This window comes from Nannospalax galili, unplaced genomic scaffold (genome assembly GCF_000622305.1).
Source record: "Nannospalax galili isolate Female #2095 unplaced genomic scaffold, S.galili_v1.0 scaffold601, whole genome shotgun sequence".
NCBI lineage: Eukaryota > Metazoa > Chordata > Mammalia > Rodentia > Spalacidae > Nannospalax > Nannospalax galili.
Genome location: NW_008345690.1, coordinates 656,334 through 671,101, shown reverse-complemented (window position 1 = coordinate 671,101; position 14,768 = coordinate 656,334). Strand labels below are relative to the sequence as shown.

Below are 14,768 nucleotides of genomic sequence, written 5' to 3'. Positions count from 1 at the left end.
GTCCCCAAAGAAATGTAGCCAGTTTCTGGGCTAAAAGTCAAAATGTCCTTGGGCCTGTTAGCAACATACTCTGTTCCAAAAGCAAAAAATGTCAAAAGTATTTGGGAGCTTGTATCTAATCCTTCAAAGATTTTAGGGTTACTGCTTCAGAGGGGGGAATGGTGGAGGGGAGGGAGTGGGCATGGATTTGATCAAAACACCTTATATGCATGTATGAAATTCTCAATAAAGTTTTTGCAAAAGTTAAACAAACAAACAAAAAAATAACACTGGCTGTTCTTGCAGAAGACCCGGGTTTGAACCCCAGCACCCACATGGCAGCTAACAACTGTCCGTAACTCCAGTTCCAGGGGATCTGACACCCTCTTCTGTCCTCTGCAGGCATTGCACGACATGGGTGCACTTACCTACATGCAGGCAACACATGCATACACATAAAAATAAAAATAAATATTAAAAAAAATTTTTTTCAATTCTCAAACACTTGCTAAAAAATTCTGCCACTATGTCCTCATTTAATGACTTACCTGAAATGTTATTTTGGGGTTCTAAGATTGCTCAGGGACAACTACATTCATCAACAAATGCCAATATTATTCAACTGAATGTGGTAATGATTATAATCTTAATTTACAACATGGAGATTAAGGAAAAAAGGGCAGGAAAGGGAAGAAAATCTCTTTGTAAGAAAGAATTAAGGTGAAACTAAGGAATGGCTGGGGGAGACAAAGACTGCTGGTAAACTGCAGATTCTGTCCACACCATTTCTATCACACACTATTTTAATGTTTCCATTCTAAACATACTTTCAAGTGTGGCAAAATGAAAACAGAGGATGGTGAACAGGAAAAGTGTAATTATTTATATATTTATATTTTAAAATTATATTTCAAACAAAATTTGCATACCAGGTATGGTAGTACACGCCTTTAACCCCAGCACTCAGGAGGCAGAGGCAGGTGGATCTCTGTGAGATGAAGGCCAGCCTGGTCTACATAGTGAGTTCCAGGCCAGCTGGGGCTACAGGGACACCTTGTTTTAAAAAAGAGCACCACCACCACCATCAACAAAACCCCTCAAAATCTGTTGTTTCTGTCTCCCCCTCCCTACCCCCTCCCTTGTTCTTTCCCACTTTCAGTGGTTTCTTTTCTATTTTCAAGTATCAGAAAGACAAAAATATGCCCATTCTCTCTCGTCTAGGGACCCTAACTTTTAATGTTTGTATGTATGTAAGGAAAAGCGTATTTAAGAAATGAACACACCAAAGAGGAAACTTTCCTACCTCTGCTTTCCTGGCCCCAAGTTTTTTTTTTTTTTTTTTTTTGTCTTTTTGAGACAGGGTCTCTCTGTAGCTGTGACTGAAGCTCGGATATAATTAACAAAGAAAGGAATGATTCTGCCACAAGATTTCTTTCTTGGGTAGGTTCTACAGCTGGTTTGCATTAAAGGAACAACACAGACAGTAAAGAGAGAAGAGTGGGGAATTGCAGTCTTTTCCTTGGAGATAAGGTTTAAGTTGGCATTAAGTCTGAAAACTGGACTTCTAAGTAAAGGTGACAAGGTCCCAGTTGCCTTCTATTGGGAATTTTAGGAAAAGGAATCAAAAACAAAGAGCTTACTGAGATGTATGTGTTTGCGAGGTGTGCCCATCCAAACAAATCTGCAAGTCTGTACAGACTGGCGAGTTTACAGCGAGCAAGTTTTTCTCCCTTCACGTATGAGGATGTATCTGCACCAGGAAGGTCATTGATAGGTGTGACCATGCCAAGACCTAAAAGGAAAAATTGTGTAGAGTCAGTTAACTTGGATGCTAGCAAGTAGCCTGTGTCTGGAGTACCCCAGCTTTGTAAATAGGGATCTGAAACTTATCTGTGCACAGAACATTTTTTTAGCTTAGCCTCCTTTCAGAGGAGTACACTAAGATTAAAAATAGGTGTTGGCTATCTTCACTGATGGCTTGCTAAGAATCACTTTATCCTGTACCTGCTAGGGAGTGACTTCAGCAAGGGCTCATATCACTGGGGAAAGATGACTAGATGACTCCAAAGGTAAAAATGCTATCAAGTACTAAGTTTATTTCTAATATTATGATAAAACAGGTAAGCAGATACTATTCTAATATCTCTTTTGACTTAAATATAAAAACACACTTAAAAATAAAAAAATGCACACAAATAATTGACTTCTGCTCTCTTGGGTCTCTAATGTTCTAATTGCCATGTTCAGTTGGTACCAAGTTCAAAGTTCAGCTTTTTTTTAAATTGTTATTTTTTATTTTATGTGTGTGAGTATTGTCTGCATGTAGGAAAGTGCACCTGTGTTGTGCAATGCCCTCGGAGGACAGAAGAGGCTGTTGGATTCCCTGGAACTGGTGTTATGGACAGTTGTTAGCTGCCATGTGGATGCTGGAATTTGAACCCGGGGTGTTCTGCAAGAACAACCAGTGTTCTTAACTGCTGAGCCATCTCTCCAGCCTCCAAAGTTCAGCTTTTGTTCAGTCACATTCTTCTTGACTTCCTACAGTTTGATGCCACCTACCACCACCTCCTTCCTAGAATTTGTCCCAAGCCCAGAGGATACTATACTAGACTTCTTGCTTTCTTTCTACCTGTTTCATTTCTCCTTCAGTAAATTCTCCCTCTTTTCTCCAACTTGTCTCTTCCCAGAGCTTAGGCCTCCATTATGTTCTTTTTTTTTAGTTTACTTTTCCCCATGAAAACATTATACCCCCTCCCCATGTTATTTTTATGTAAATGACATCTTGATCTTCATCTCTGAACAGGTCCTCTTCCTCATTCTCCATCCTGCCATTTCTAACTGCGTGTGACACCATAATATGAAAAATTTTAAAGTCCAAAAGTGACTTCACACCTTCATCTCCCCCTCTTTCTTTCTCTCATCTCTATCTTGTCTCTCCTTTCTTCTCTTTACTCCTCTAATACTGACAACATTGCAATTTCTGGAAGCTCAATTCTTGGCAATCTTTACTTCTTAATAGTTCCTGGGCCACCAGTGGTAACTTACCACCTTGTTCCCTTGTTCTTTTCTTTATAAGGTCTCTTGATTTCCATACTTGGGCTCAGGCTTAACTCACATACAGATCCCTGCAACAAGCCTCTCTTTCTTGCTCCTGACTGTAGCCCCTTTCTGGAAATCTATTCCGAATAAGCCATCAGATTGTTTCCCCAAGCATCGCTTTTAACAGAACTTTTAGAGAGAAACGCAAGAGCCAGTATGGTGGTGCATACCTACAGCCCTTGCACTTGGAAGGTAGATTCAGGAGGATCCAGAGTTCAAGATCAAGCAGCGAGTTTGAGGAAAGCATGGGCTATATGAGGCCTTGTCTCAAAACAAAACAAAATAAAACAAAAACAAACAGAAGCTGCAAATGTGAAATCTTCTAATTTTGAAACACTGCAAACTAATCTAAAGAAGTAGTTTCAATCATATGTAAGCCACTCTAAAACACTCAGAGGAGAGCATCTTATATTAGCCTTCCCCGTACATTCTTCCACAGAAAATAGTGTGTTCTTTAAAAATCATCATCTTGTTTAAAATATTTTATTAACTATTTTTATTTATTGCCTTCATGTGTGTAAGTGCACTTGTGTCATGCAATGCCTGTGGTGGTCAGAAGAGTCCAGATCCTCTGGAAGTGGAGTTATGGATGGCTGTTAGTCACGTGTGGGTGCTGGGAATCAAACCCGGATCCTCTGCAAGAACAGTCACTGATCTTAACCTCTGGGCCATCTCTCCAGCCCCCTACCCCCCAAATCATCATCTTGTTTAAAAACATCTTCCCAACAAAGTTAGGAATAAGAGTCAAACTTCCTTGGTCTTTTACTATTATTTGACCCACCCATGTTTCTGATGTAACTTTATTTACTTATCCCTTTGAAAACCAAGCAGACTATTAGCTTTTATTTCTGCTCCTTGAAGAGACCAAACTCATTTCCACCTGGCAACTGTACTAGTTCCCTTGACTGAGGATGTTTTATCTCCTTCTCAAGATATACTACACTCTTTGCTAATCAAATACCAGTTTAAAAATGACCTCCTCAGAGTTTGTCTCTGATGATCCAAACTAGCATGCCCATCCAGGTCCCTCCCATAACATCACCAAATTGTAATTCTCTGCAAAGCACTCCCTATTACCTGATCAGACTTATTTTTTGACTCCATGGGAAAAGGAATCTTGTTTGTATTTTGTCAGTGTAGTCCTTGTTTCTAAAAAACAGTGCTTGGTACAAATGTCCAATAATATTGAGTGAATAAAACTAGCTTAACTTTTGAATTTTTTGTTGATGCTGGTATGATGTTTCTCTGAAGCTGGAACTCAGCCTGTTGTGGTTGGCGTCAGTTGTCAACTTGACACACCCAGGAAGAAGTAACCTCAACTGGGGTTACTTCTATCAGATTGGCCTGTGGGCAGTCTGTGAGGCATTTTCTTGACTGTTTAGAGATGTGGGAGGGCCCAGCCCAAAGTGAATGGTGTCACCCAAGGGCAGGTGGTCCTGGGTTGTATAAGAAAGCAGACTGAGCTGGGTGTGGTGGTGCATGCCTTTAATCCCAGCACTAGGGAGGCAGAGGCAGGCGGATCTCTGTGAGTTCAAGGCCAGCCTACATAGTGAGTTCCAGGACAGCTGGGGCTACAGGGAGACCCTGTCTCAAAAAGAAAAAAAAATAAAAAGAAAAAAAGAAAGCAGACTGAACACAGGCCAGAGGAGCAAGCCAGTAAGCAATGCACCTTCTTGGTCTCTGCTTCAGTTCCTGCCTCCTGGTTCATGCCTTGTTTTCCTTGATGACGGACTGTAACCTGTAAGCCAAGAAACCCTTTCCCCCTCAAGTTGGTTTTGGTCAGTGTCTTATCACAGCAACAGGAAGTTAGCTAAAACACAGCATTATGTAGCTCACCATTCTGCCCTTTCCTAAACAAATCCAATCTGGGACTGAGTCCCGTTTCTTGGCTATGTTCTTCTCCTTGGTTTTTTTCCCTCACATGCCTAGTCACACATCAATCCAGGTACTTACATCTCACATTGAGATTCATTCAAGGTCTTTAAATGATCTGACTTCTGTTTCTTTCCCTTTCCTGGTACTTATTAAGATCATTAGCCGTTTTTTCTTTACAAAGGCTTTTACTTTCCATGCTGGCAGCCCTCCTGGGTCTAACAGTGAAGGACCTTTATAGTCTGACCCCACCTCCTTTGACCACCTCACCTTATACCTTCCCACTACCATGTCTCAAGTCTTTGGAAAAGACTTGAGTTTAATAAAATCCTACTTAGTAATCTCTAGCAACAAAAGAAAGGAATGACATAAAAGAAGGGAAGGGGAGAGTCCTCTTAAATCTTGAATCTTCCATGAAACGATCTCTGCTAGTTCTGGCACTGTGCACTTGCCCTCATATTGCAGTGATTCTGTGTACATCTCAGTCAAAACACAGAACCCTAGAGCTCACAGCCTTATGGTTCTTGGTATTACAGAGTTCAGCTTAAAAAATGGTGTTCTTACCAATGGGCTACTGAATGAAAAACCACCCAAATCCTATGCACCAAGCTCTCACTATTTTATCCTTCGAAATCTGACCAGTTCAGTTCTCTTCTTCCATCAAGTTTTCCCTCTGTCGACTTTGGCCAATAATTCCAGTTTTTGGCTTATAGCATGAGGACTTATGAAAGGGAAATAGTTTCTTATGAACAGCTTTCTAACTTTTTCTGCTATCATTACTGTTGTGGGCTAAGCCTGGAAAGTTCCTGCAGGATCATGTTTTGGATGCTTGGTTCCCAATCTGTATCATTATTTTGAAGGCTTTACAGCTTTCAGGAGGTGCGAGCCTGGTTAATGGGAAGTAGGCCACTAGAGACAGACCTGCCCTGGGTTCTGGCCTGCCTCCTCTGCTTCCTGGACATGTACAGCTGCTCCGCCAATGCTCCCACCTTACAGAGTTGCTCTGCTTTCCCTGCCATGATGAACTGAAATCCCTCTGAAACTCAGGAAAATAAAACTTCCCTCTTTTAAGTTGTTTCTGTCAGGTGTTTTTGTTACAGAGAAGCAAAAGTAACTAATACAATGGTCTTCGAGGATAATTAAAAAATATCTATTGGGGATAGAGAGCATGTCTTAGGATAATATTTTATAAGACAAAGTCTAGTAAGTGCCTGGTTGATATGTTACTATAAGTATCGGTGTTATTAACTTATTTTTTTAGGTACTAGGGATTGAGACTAGCGTCACAGGCATGATAGACAAGTACTCTATCACTGAACTACAGTTATAGACTTTCTTTATTTACTCTTGAGGGTCCTCATTAAGTTGCCCAGGCTAGCCTTGATCTGAAATTCTTGTGCCTCAGCTCCTGAGCAAATGCTACTATAAGCCTATGACACCAGACCCAACTAGATGTCATAAACTCAAAGGCTATCTACTAGAATATGCAGCTAGAGATGTTCAGTGTTCTAAAAGAGAGATAATATAAAATCATAATTTAAAAAATTCTCCAAAACTGACATACTCAGAGGAGGTGAAGAAAAGCCTGAGAATGAACTGGCCATGATGTACTCTGCAATCTGTTGTAATGCTAGTAATCCAGTTGGGTTGTGGCCTTTCTTCATCTGTTCTTGAATGAGGCATTCCAGGTCTTCCCGAAAGGCCTGCAATACACAAAGACAACCACTGAACACACACATCTCACACTGAGAAGAATGCTCTAAACCTGTCCCGATATTACTCTTTCTCTCAAACCTTTTGAGAGGGGTTATTGCCCATGCTATTCACAATTAAATATGAAACACAAAATGATAAAATTAAGACACTAGAAGAAGAAAGAATTAAGATGCATTTTTTTTCTTTTGGTCTTTTTGAGACAAGATCTGCCTATAGCCCCAGCTGGTCTGTAACTTGCTATGTAGACCAGGTTGGCTTCCATCTCACATAGACCCATCCATCGGCTTTTGCCTCCTAAGTGCTAGGATTAAAGGTGTATGCCACATTGCCCAGCTTGGTGCTTTTCTTTTTATTTTTTGAGACAGGGTCTCCCTATGTAGACCAGACTGTCCTTGAACTCAGATCCTCCTGCCTCTGCCTCCCAAGTGCTGGGACTAAAGGCATGTGCCACCATGCCTGGCATGTAAGATGCTCCTTTTTTTATTTGGTCTTTTTGAGACAGGGTCTCCCTGTAGCCCCGGCTGGCCTGGAACTCACTTTGTAGACCAGGTTGGCCTTGAACTCCCAGAGATCTGCCTGCCTCTGCCTCCCAAGTGCTGGGACTAAAGGCATGCGCCACCATGCCTGGCTAAGATACTTTTCTTAAAGCAGGAAAAAAGCATTAGGCATCCATAATCTCAAAGAAAAAGAGGTATGCTATCTACATTAGACAGGTATAGGTAAAATGATTGGTATAAATTTACAACTTGAACGTCAGATGTTAACCAATGCAAACAGACATTCCTTGTTTTGCAGCTTTGTCAGCTAAATTAATTCAATCCCTATTTGAATGTGGTACCCCTCTATATATACAGTGTTTCACAGAAAAAGATTTTATGAAGACATACAAAATCATGGTTTTAATTTTATGGTTTCCATGGCAAGTCCTTAGAATTAGTTCCATAAATGCTGAATCCAAACTAGTAAGAAAAGCTAAGTATTAACCACTTCTTTTTAATGCTAGCTAGAGAAATAGAATTTTTTCCTAACTTTAGGTTCTATACATTCCTATGCTGGAGTTCTGCTGTATGCTTTTATTGGGAAGGGGTAGCAGAAGTCATGTTTATATAAGTCAAAATCCTGAACACTGAAGAGAACAACTTTATTCTAGTAACTTTTGGGGGTGGGGATTGAGCCTCATACCTGCTCAGTAAGGAGCCACATTCCCCGCCCTTCCAGTAACTCCTGAGTTGTTAATATGATTTACCATCTAAAACTTCTCACAATCTTTTACATTAGTTGAAACATTTGGTCTTATCTTCCCAGCACATACAATCTACATTTGCCTTATTAAACTAATATTTATGTATTATTTGTTTTCTTGCTTGTATCTACTCATTTTATACATGAAGGTTCTTGTAATATAACTCATTCAAAACATGCTCTTCTTTTTGAGACTTGCTACTTGTAGAAATGAAATTCAATTTTCCTCTCTAAGGGGGAGACAGTTTCCTTGATATGAATACCTTGGAGATCACTGAAGAAATCTCTCTTAGAAGAATCATTCTCTTTTAGACAATGACAACAGTCTTCTTCATAAGGGTAAATAAGATCCTTGTCATCCTCACTTAGTAGCATTGTTTAGAGGATGAATTAATAATAGCATGGGATCCTATGACAACAGAATTTAGCACAGGAAGAAGGTCATCCTTCCCAATACACCATGGTGGCCCACACTGGTATATATGTCAAAAGTAAATCCGTAGCTCTTGTTTGTCAGTGGAAAATCAGCTTTCAGCACTATCACCACGTGGTGGAGGAAGTGCAGTGGAAATGGGCTGAACAGACTTTTACAGCATCGCTCTCATCCACACATAGGCATGTACACTGAATATACACCACATCTTGGATATGGAAGCCACTGATAAACCCTTCTGGGCAGTACAAGCTGCTCTTGGGATGATTCAGGGAAAGCAGAAAATCCAAAAGAAAGAGACTATACTTTCTGCTAATAAGGCAGATGGATGTTTGGATAATTAAAACATTGCTAACTGAAAAAAAAAAGCTGTTAACTATAACTGTGATTTCATTTGAATCTTGAATTCATGAACAGTTTACAATAAATATGTTTTTCTCTTACAAATTCAAGGCTTATTAAATGTAAATCATTAGTATAATCATAAAAATGCAAAAACACATAACTGAATTTAAATGTATGATTGAAACCAGAGTAAGTGTCTCAGAAACTATCCTCTACAAAGATATACCACATTTACTAGAAAACTCTACCCAAGACCCTGTGAACACAAAATGGCTGTGAGCTGTGTTTAAGATGAATGAATGCTTCTATAAAGATGAGTAATTTAAGTATTTTACCATGCTGAAAGGAAAAGCATTTCCAGACATCGCCATCTATCTTTATATAACTATAGAAAAAATTCAGATACATGTTAACAGGCCAATCCATTCTTATAAAATGGTATTCTCCCTTTAAAACAAAACTATTTAAAGCTGCCCCAGTTCATATCCACTATAGCCAATATTCTTAAAAAATGTTTAAAGTTTATTTTTATTTTATATGCATTAGTGTTTTAAAAATATTTTATTTAAAAATATTTTATTTATTATTTTTATTTTATGTGTATGAGTTTATTGCCTGCATGTATGTAAGTGCACCTGTGTTGTGCAATGCCCACGAAGGACAGAGGAGTCCACTGGAGCCCCTGGAACTAGAGTTATGGACAGTTGTTAGCCGCCATGTTGGTGCTGGGATTCAAACCTGGGTTTTCTGCAAGAACAGCCAGTGTTCTTAACTGCTGAGCCATCTCTTCAGCCCCATATGAGTGTTTTTTTGCTTGTATGTTTGTAAATGCACCTGTACATGCAATGCCCATAGAGGCCAGAAGAAGGTGTCTGGTTCCCCAGGAACTGGAAGAGTTAGGGACACCTGTGAACTGCCATGTGGATGCTGAGTTTTGAATCTGGGTCCTCTGAAAGAGTGGCCAGTGCTTTTAACCTCTGAGTCATCTCTCCAGCCCCAGCTATCACCATTATTTTTTTATTCAGTTTAAGAACAGTAGTAATACAGGGCTAGAGAGATGGCTCAGTGGTTAAGAACACTGGTTGTTCTTGTAGAAGACCCAGGTTTGAATCCCAGCACCCACACTGTAGCTAACAACTGTCTGTAACTCCAGTCCCAGGGGATCCGACAGCCTTTTCTGACCTCCATGGGTACTGAACAACATAGGTGCACTTACCTACATGCAGGCAATACACGCATACACATTAAAAAAAAAAAACAGTAATACACGCTAACTGTATTAACTACAACAGCTTTGAGAAGGGGGCATTGTCTATTTTATTCAATGTCCATGGCCCTATATTCTTCCTGGAAGAATTTAAGGTAGCTCCCAATAAATTAAAATGAAAAAAATAATTTAAATATAGGTAAGAACAAAAATAATTTAAGTATAGGTAAGAAAAGTTAGGCTAAAGAGAAAAATAAAACCAAGGAGGTGAGACAGAATGAGGAATGAGGTAAAGATACTAAGTGTAACCACAAAGTTGTATGTATTTGCTAGAGATGGGTTAAATTTTATCTAAACTCTCAGGGAACCAACATGAATCAGGAAAACCTGCTCAGTGTGCTGATTTATAATGGCCTTAAGATTAAAGAGCAACTAGTTATGCAAGAGACTCACAAGCATTTGTTAAACTAATGAAAAATTTCTGCTAGGTGGGGTGACATAGCTAAACAAGGCTAAAAACCTGTTCAAAGTCACAAAGCTAGTAAATATCAGAGGAAGGATACAGATCAAGTTTCTAAAAATATTTTTGTTAGTAAAAATGTTCTCATTTCTATATAATCTACAATATAGCAAGCAGCACCCCAAAGCTTTGGCTTCTCCATGGTGTCACAGAAAGATGTAGACGCTCTTCTGAAATCAAGTATGTAAGGCTAAATGGCTACTATATATTATCAGTAAAGAATGCTATTTTCAGTGAAAATAAAAATACTCCAGCCTTTTCATATTGTTGACAATGTTTCGGCAGATAAGAATTCCTCTAATGTGAAAGATTTAATTTATTTTGTCACAAACATCCACAACTCAATTTTTGTTTTTAGTTTTTGAAATATCACTCATAATTACTTAGGTCATAAAACAGCAGTGAGTATAAAAATCACATCTGAGGGGCTGGAGAGATGGCTCCGTGTTAAGAACACTGGTTGTTCTTGCAGAAGACCTGGGTTTGAATCCTAGCACCCACATGGCAACTAATAACTGTCCGTAATTCCAGTTCCAGGGGATCTGATAGCCTCTTCTGACCTCTGTAGGCATTGCACAACACAGGTGTACTTACCTATATGCAGGCAATACATGCATACACATAAAATAAAAATAATAAAAAAATCACATCTGATATAAACTGTTTCAGTTGATTTTAGAGAACTTTTGGCAATAAACTTTCAAACACTAAAGGAGTCAGGCATGGTGATATATACTTGTAATCCTAGCACTCAGAAGGATGAGGCAGGAGAATATTCAATTTGAGGACAGCTTGGGCTACTTTGTCTTAAGATTATGAAACAATAAGCCAACCAACAAATAAAATATTAAAAAATACTGTATTTATCTTGAAGAAAAATCACTAATCATTTTCCTACAACAATCTAATGTCAATAAAGTTATTCTTTGTAGTTGATCCATGTGAACACAGAAGATTCCCCAAATCAGCAATGACTTGCTCAAGGCTGCATCATTAATAAGTAAAAATGAAGATTCAAAGTGAGAACTTTCAAATGAGTAGTCCTTTCCTAATTGTATCACGGTCTGGATTGTGTCTCTGAAGCCAAATATAAGGCAGTATGCATGTTGTGATCAGAAATATTGAGTAAACTTCTTCTGAAGCTGTATTAGAGCATTTGGTTGGATGTCCTGGACAAAGCAAATGAAATTATTCAGTAAATTGTGGCGATTTGAGTGCCAGGCTAAATATCTGCCCTGTAACAGTTAGGAATTCATCAAAGCAAAATGAGACACTATTAGGTGGGCAGAAGTTATATGCTGAACTTCTAAACGGAGGGTTAACTAACAGTTTTCTAAACTCTCCACTAACATACATAAACATCCATATAAAACCACAGCATAAGCCACGACTTCCTTCTTGGAGATGAACATAAAGAGGTGGTTTTGGAGATTGTGACATTCTGTGAATAACATGAATAAGCCAGAATGCTATCAGGGTGACAGAATCTTTAAGAACTTCAAAGACCAAAATATAGTCCAGGGCATTATGACTATAATCTTCAAAGTATTGCCAAAAAAGTATCATGTGCTTTAAATGAACAACTTAAGCATACAATTTCTATACAAACAGTTGCCATGGTGTGCTAGGCACTGCACTTTACACTTTTGTTGTTTCATTTTATTTTCACAAGCAAGTCCCTCATATGCCAGCCTGGAAATTGAAGTGCAAGTTAAGTGCATTTCCTAATGTCACTCCTAATAAATGATGGATGAGGGAAGATTTGAACATAGATGGAAAACAAGCATTGTATATAAATATGCATTATATTTTAAAAGTAAGATTTAAACTAGAAATGATGAAAAAATGTGTTGGTTCTTTGGTACTTTAGGAGCTGCATAACCTACTGATTTGCAATTTTTTTGGTTTTAACACCATTACAACCTCCTGCCCCGGGGTAGCCTACATGGTTTGTTCACGTAGCATTCTCTGATCACAACTTTTTCTGTCTGCTCATTCTACTTCATCAAATGGAAGTACTGGTTCCTACTGTTCTTCCTAAGGAAATCTTCCCCTTTATCCAACATTTGTCTTAAATGCAACCTTCTTCCTGAAGTCCCTCCAAACCACACCAGCTGGGAGAGCACTCAGTATTTCTTTTTTATAACCAATTCTGTACTTTTTACATTTCCCTTGACCACATTTAGGGTGCCTGTCATGTGACTGTATTGGTATCTATTCTTCCTATTTTGTGACATCATAAGAGCTAATGATTAGGATAGTGTACTTTTTACTTTTCTATATCCTCTATAAGTTCAGCTCAATTACTAAAATATCAAATTTTCTTTTTTATTTTCCTAGGTAGCAAGTGAGGAATCTGATCATAACTTTGATCATAATGACAGCAAAGACTCATTCGTGGGTTATTAGTTAGAAAACAGTCTTAGTAGTCTGTCAGTTGAATGGGGGATTCTTTATGTGTAAAATTACATAATAACTGTCTATCATCTACTAGGAGAAATTATTTTTTAAATAATAGTTCATCTTCACTGGATGCCATAAACATTTAAGAAATCATTTAATGTTTCAACTTAAAAACCCCACTTGTAAATTTACTTTGTCTCCAAACCATTACAGTTTAAACAACTCTCTCATCAAAGACAAGTCTAAAATAATATAGTGTACAATTCCTATGTGGAAAAAAATTCCTTAAGTTATAGAGAGGATGCTTATCTGAATCTTGTAACTTCTTATTTTATACATTTTATTTCAATGTGGAGGAAATAAGACTATAAAATTTGATTTCATAAAATATGGACAAAAATAAACTCCTGAAGAGGCTTGAAAGAAAGCTCAGTTGGTAAAGTGCTTGCTAAGTGTGAAGACCAGAATTCAATCTCCAGCACTCATGTAAAAAAGCTGGGCATGCTATGGGTATAGAAGCGGCACAAATGTTATGAGGGTAACCTGTTTTCTGATCAGATATAAGGTCTGGTCCATGGGAGGAACTGTAGTGCCTGGTGCTGTAAATCTGATTAAGAACTCCAAAGCTCATAGGCCCCAAAGGGGAATTTACTACTATTATTTTGCCAAATGGACATAGTATCAAGATGTCCTTTAAATACCTGTCTCTACACCCATAGCTCAATATACTTCTCAGTCCTCATCAAAGAAATTTCTTTGTACAGTCAACAGTAGTTAATGCAGAAACTCCTAACTGGTCAAAATGCAGAGAATAAGCGTCTGTAGAGTACTCAGCAATAAACGGGACATCTGTATCACATTCTTTCCCCCCTAAGACTCAGAGGACCATTGAGGAAGAGAGAGAAGATAAAGAGCCAGAGGTTAGGGAGGACTGGGAAAAACTGTCATCTGGACATGACAGGACTGCTGCCCTTACGAACTCACAGCACCTGTGTTTGCCTGTATAAGAGCTGCACGAGATCAGGCCAGTCAACATTCCAGCTTGGACATGAGAGGCGCTCAGAAGCCCCCATGCCTAGTCGAGAAGCTATTCACAACCGAGGGTTCCTAGGGGAGGGAGAACCATTTCTTTGGGGGTGTGGTCCCTAGTAGGGCAATCATACTCCTATGGATGGCCTGATACCCAGAAGTATATAGGCAGTACAAACTGGACTCAATGAGGTGTTAAAAAAAAGAGGATATGAAATTGGAAGTGGGGCTAGAAGTTGAGGGTGGACCTGGAAGGAGGTGGGATGAGAAGTGGGGGATGATTATGATCAAAATGCATTATGCATGTATCAAAAAAATTTTTTTTTGATCTTTTTGAGACAGGGTCTCCCTGCAGCCACAGCTGGCCTAGATTCACTATGGAGACCAGGCTGGCCTCAAACTTACAGAGATCCGCCTGCCTCTGCCTCCTGAGTGCTGGGATTAAAGATGTGGGCCACCACGCCCAGAGCACGTATTAAATTCTTAAAGATAAAAATATTTTTTAAAAGAAAACGGGATGAGGGCATGCACACTTATAATCCCAGTACTGAGGAGAATCAGAGAGGTCCCTGAGACTTGCTGGCCAGCCAGCCTTGCCTACTTGGCCACTTCCTGGTCAGTGAGAGACTGTGTCTTAAAATTAAAAGTAGACAGTACTTGTAGAACAACAGCTGAAATTGTCCTCTGTGCTCCAAAACTCATACACACGTGCATTTGCATACTTACACAAACACACACACTCTAAACAAAAACCTGAGCTGGGGATAATAGCTCAGTGGTAGAGTTCTAGCTTGGCATTCACAAAACCCTGGGTTCTATCCTCAGTACCAAAAAATAAAAATCATGTTAAAATAAAAACCTTCTGAAACCATTGAAGAGCCACAGATTTGAGATTTATGTAACTCAAGTGTATACCTTAAGTA

The 14,768-nt window shown here is 39.0% G+C and overlaps 1 protein-coding gene across 6 annotated transcripts in view; it reads right to left on the bottom strand.

Annotated features, from left to right (window-relative positions):
• Add3 (adducin 3) overlaps positions 1–14,768 on the bottom strand; it is a 136,975-nt gene that overhangs the window by 18,637 nt on the left and 103,570 nt on the right. For all 6 annotated transcript variants that reach the window (XM_008841755.3, XM_029567651.1, XM_008841756.3 and 3 more), the window contains exons 3-4: positions 6,515–6,653; positions 1,620–1,771 (exon numbers count right to left, since the gene is read on the bottom strand). In XM_008841755.3, the coding sequence (XP_008839977.1) occupies positions 1,620–1,771; positions 6,515–6,653 (291 nt within the window). The remainder of the gene's footprint in view (positions 1–1,619; positions 1,772–6,514; positions 6,654–14,768) is intronic.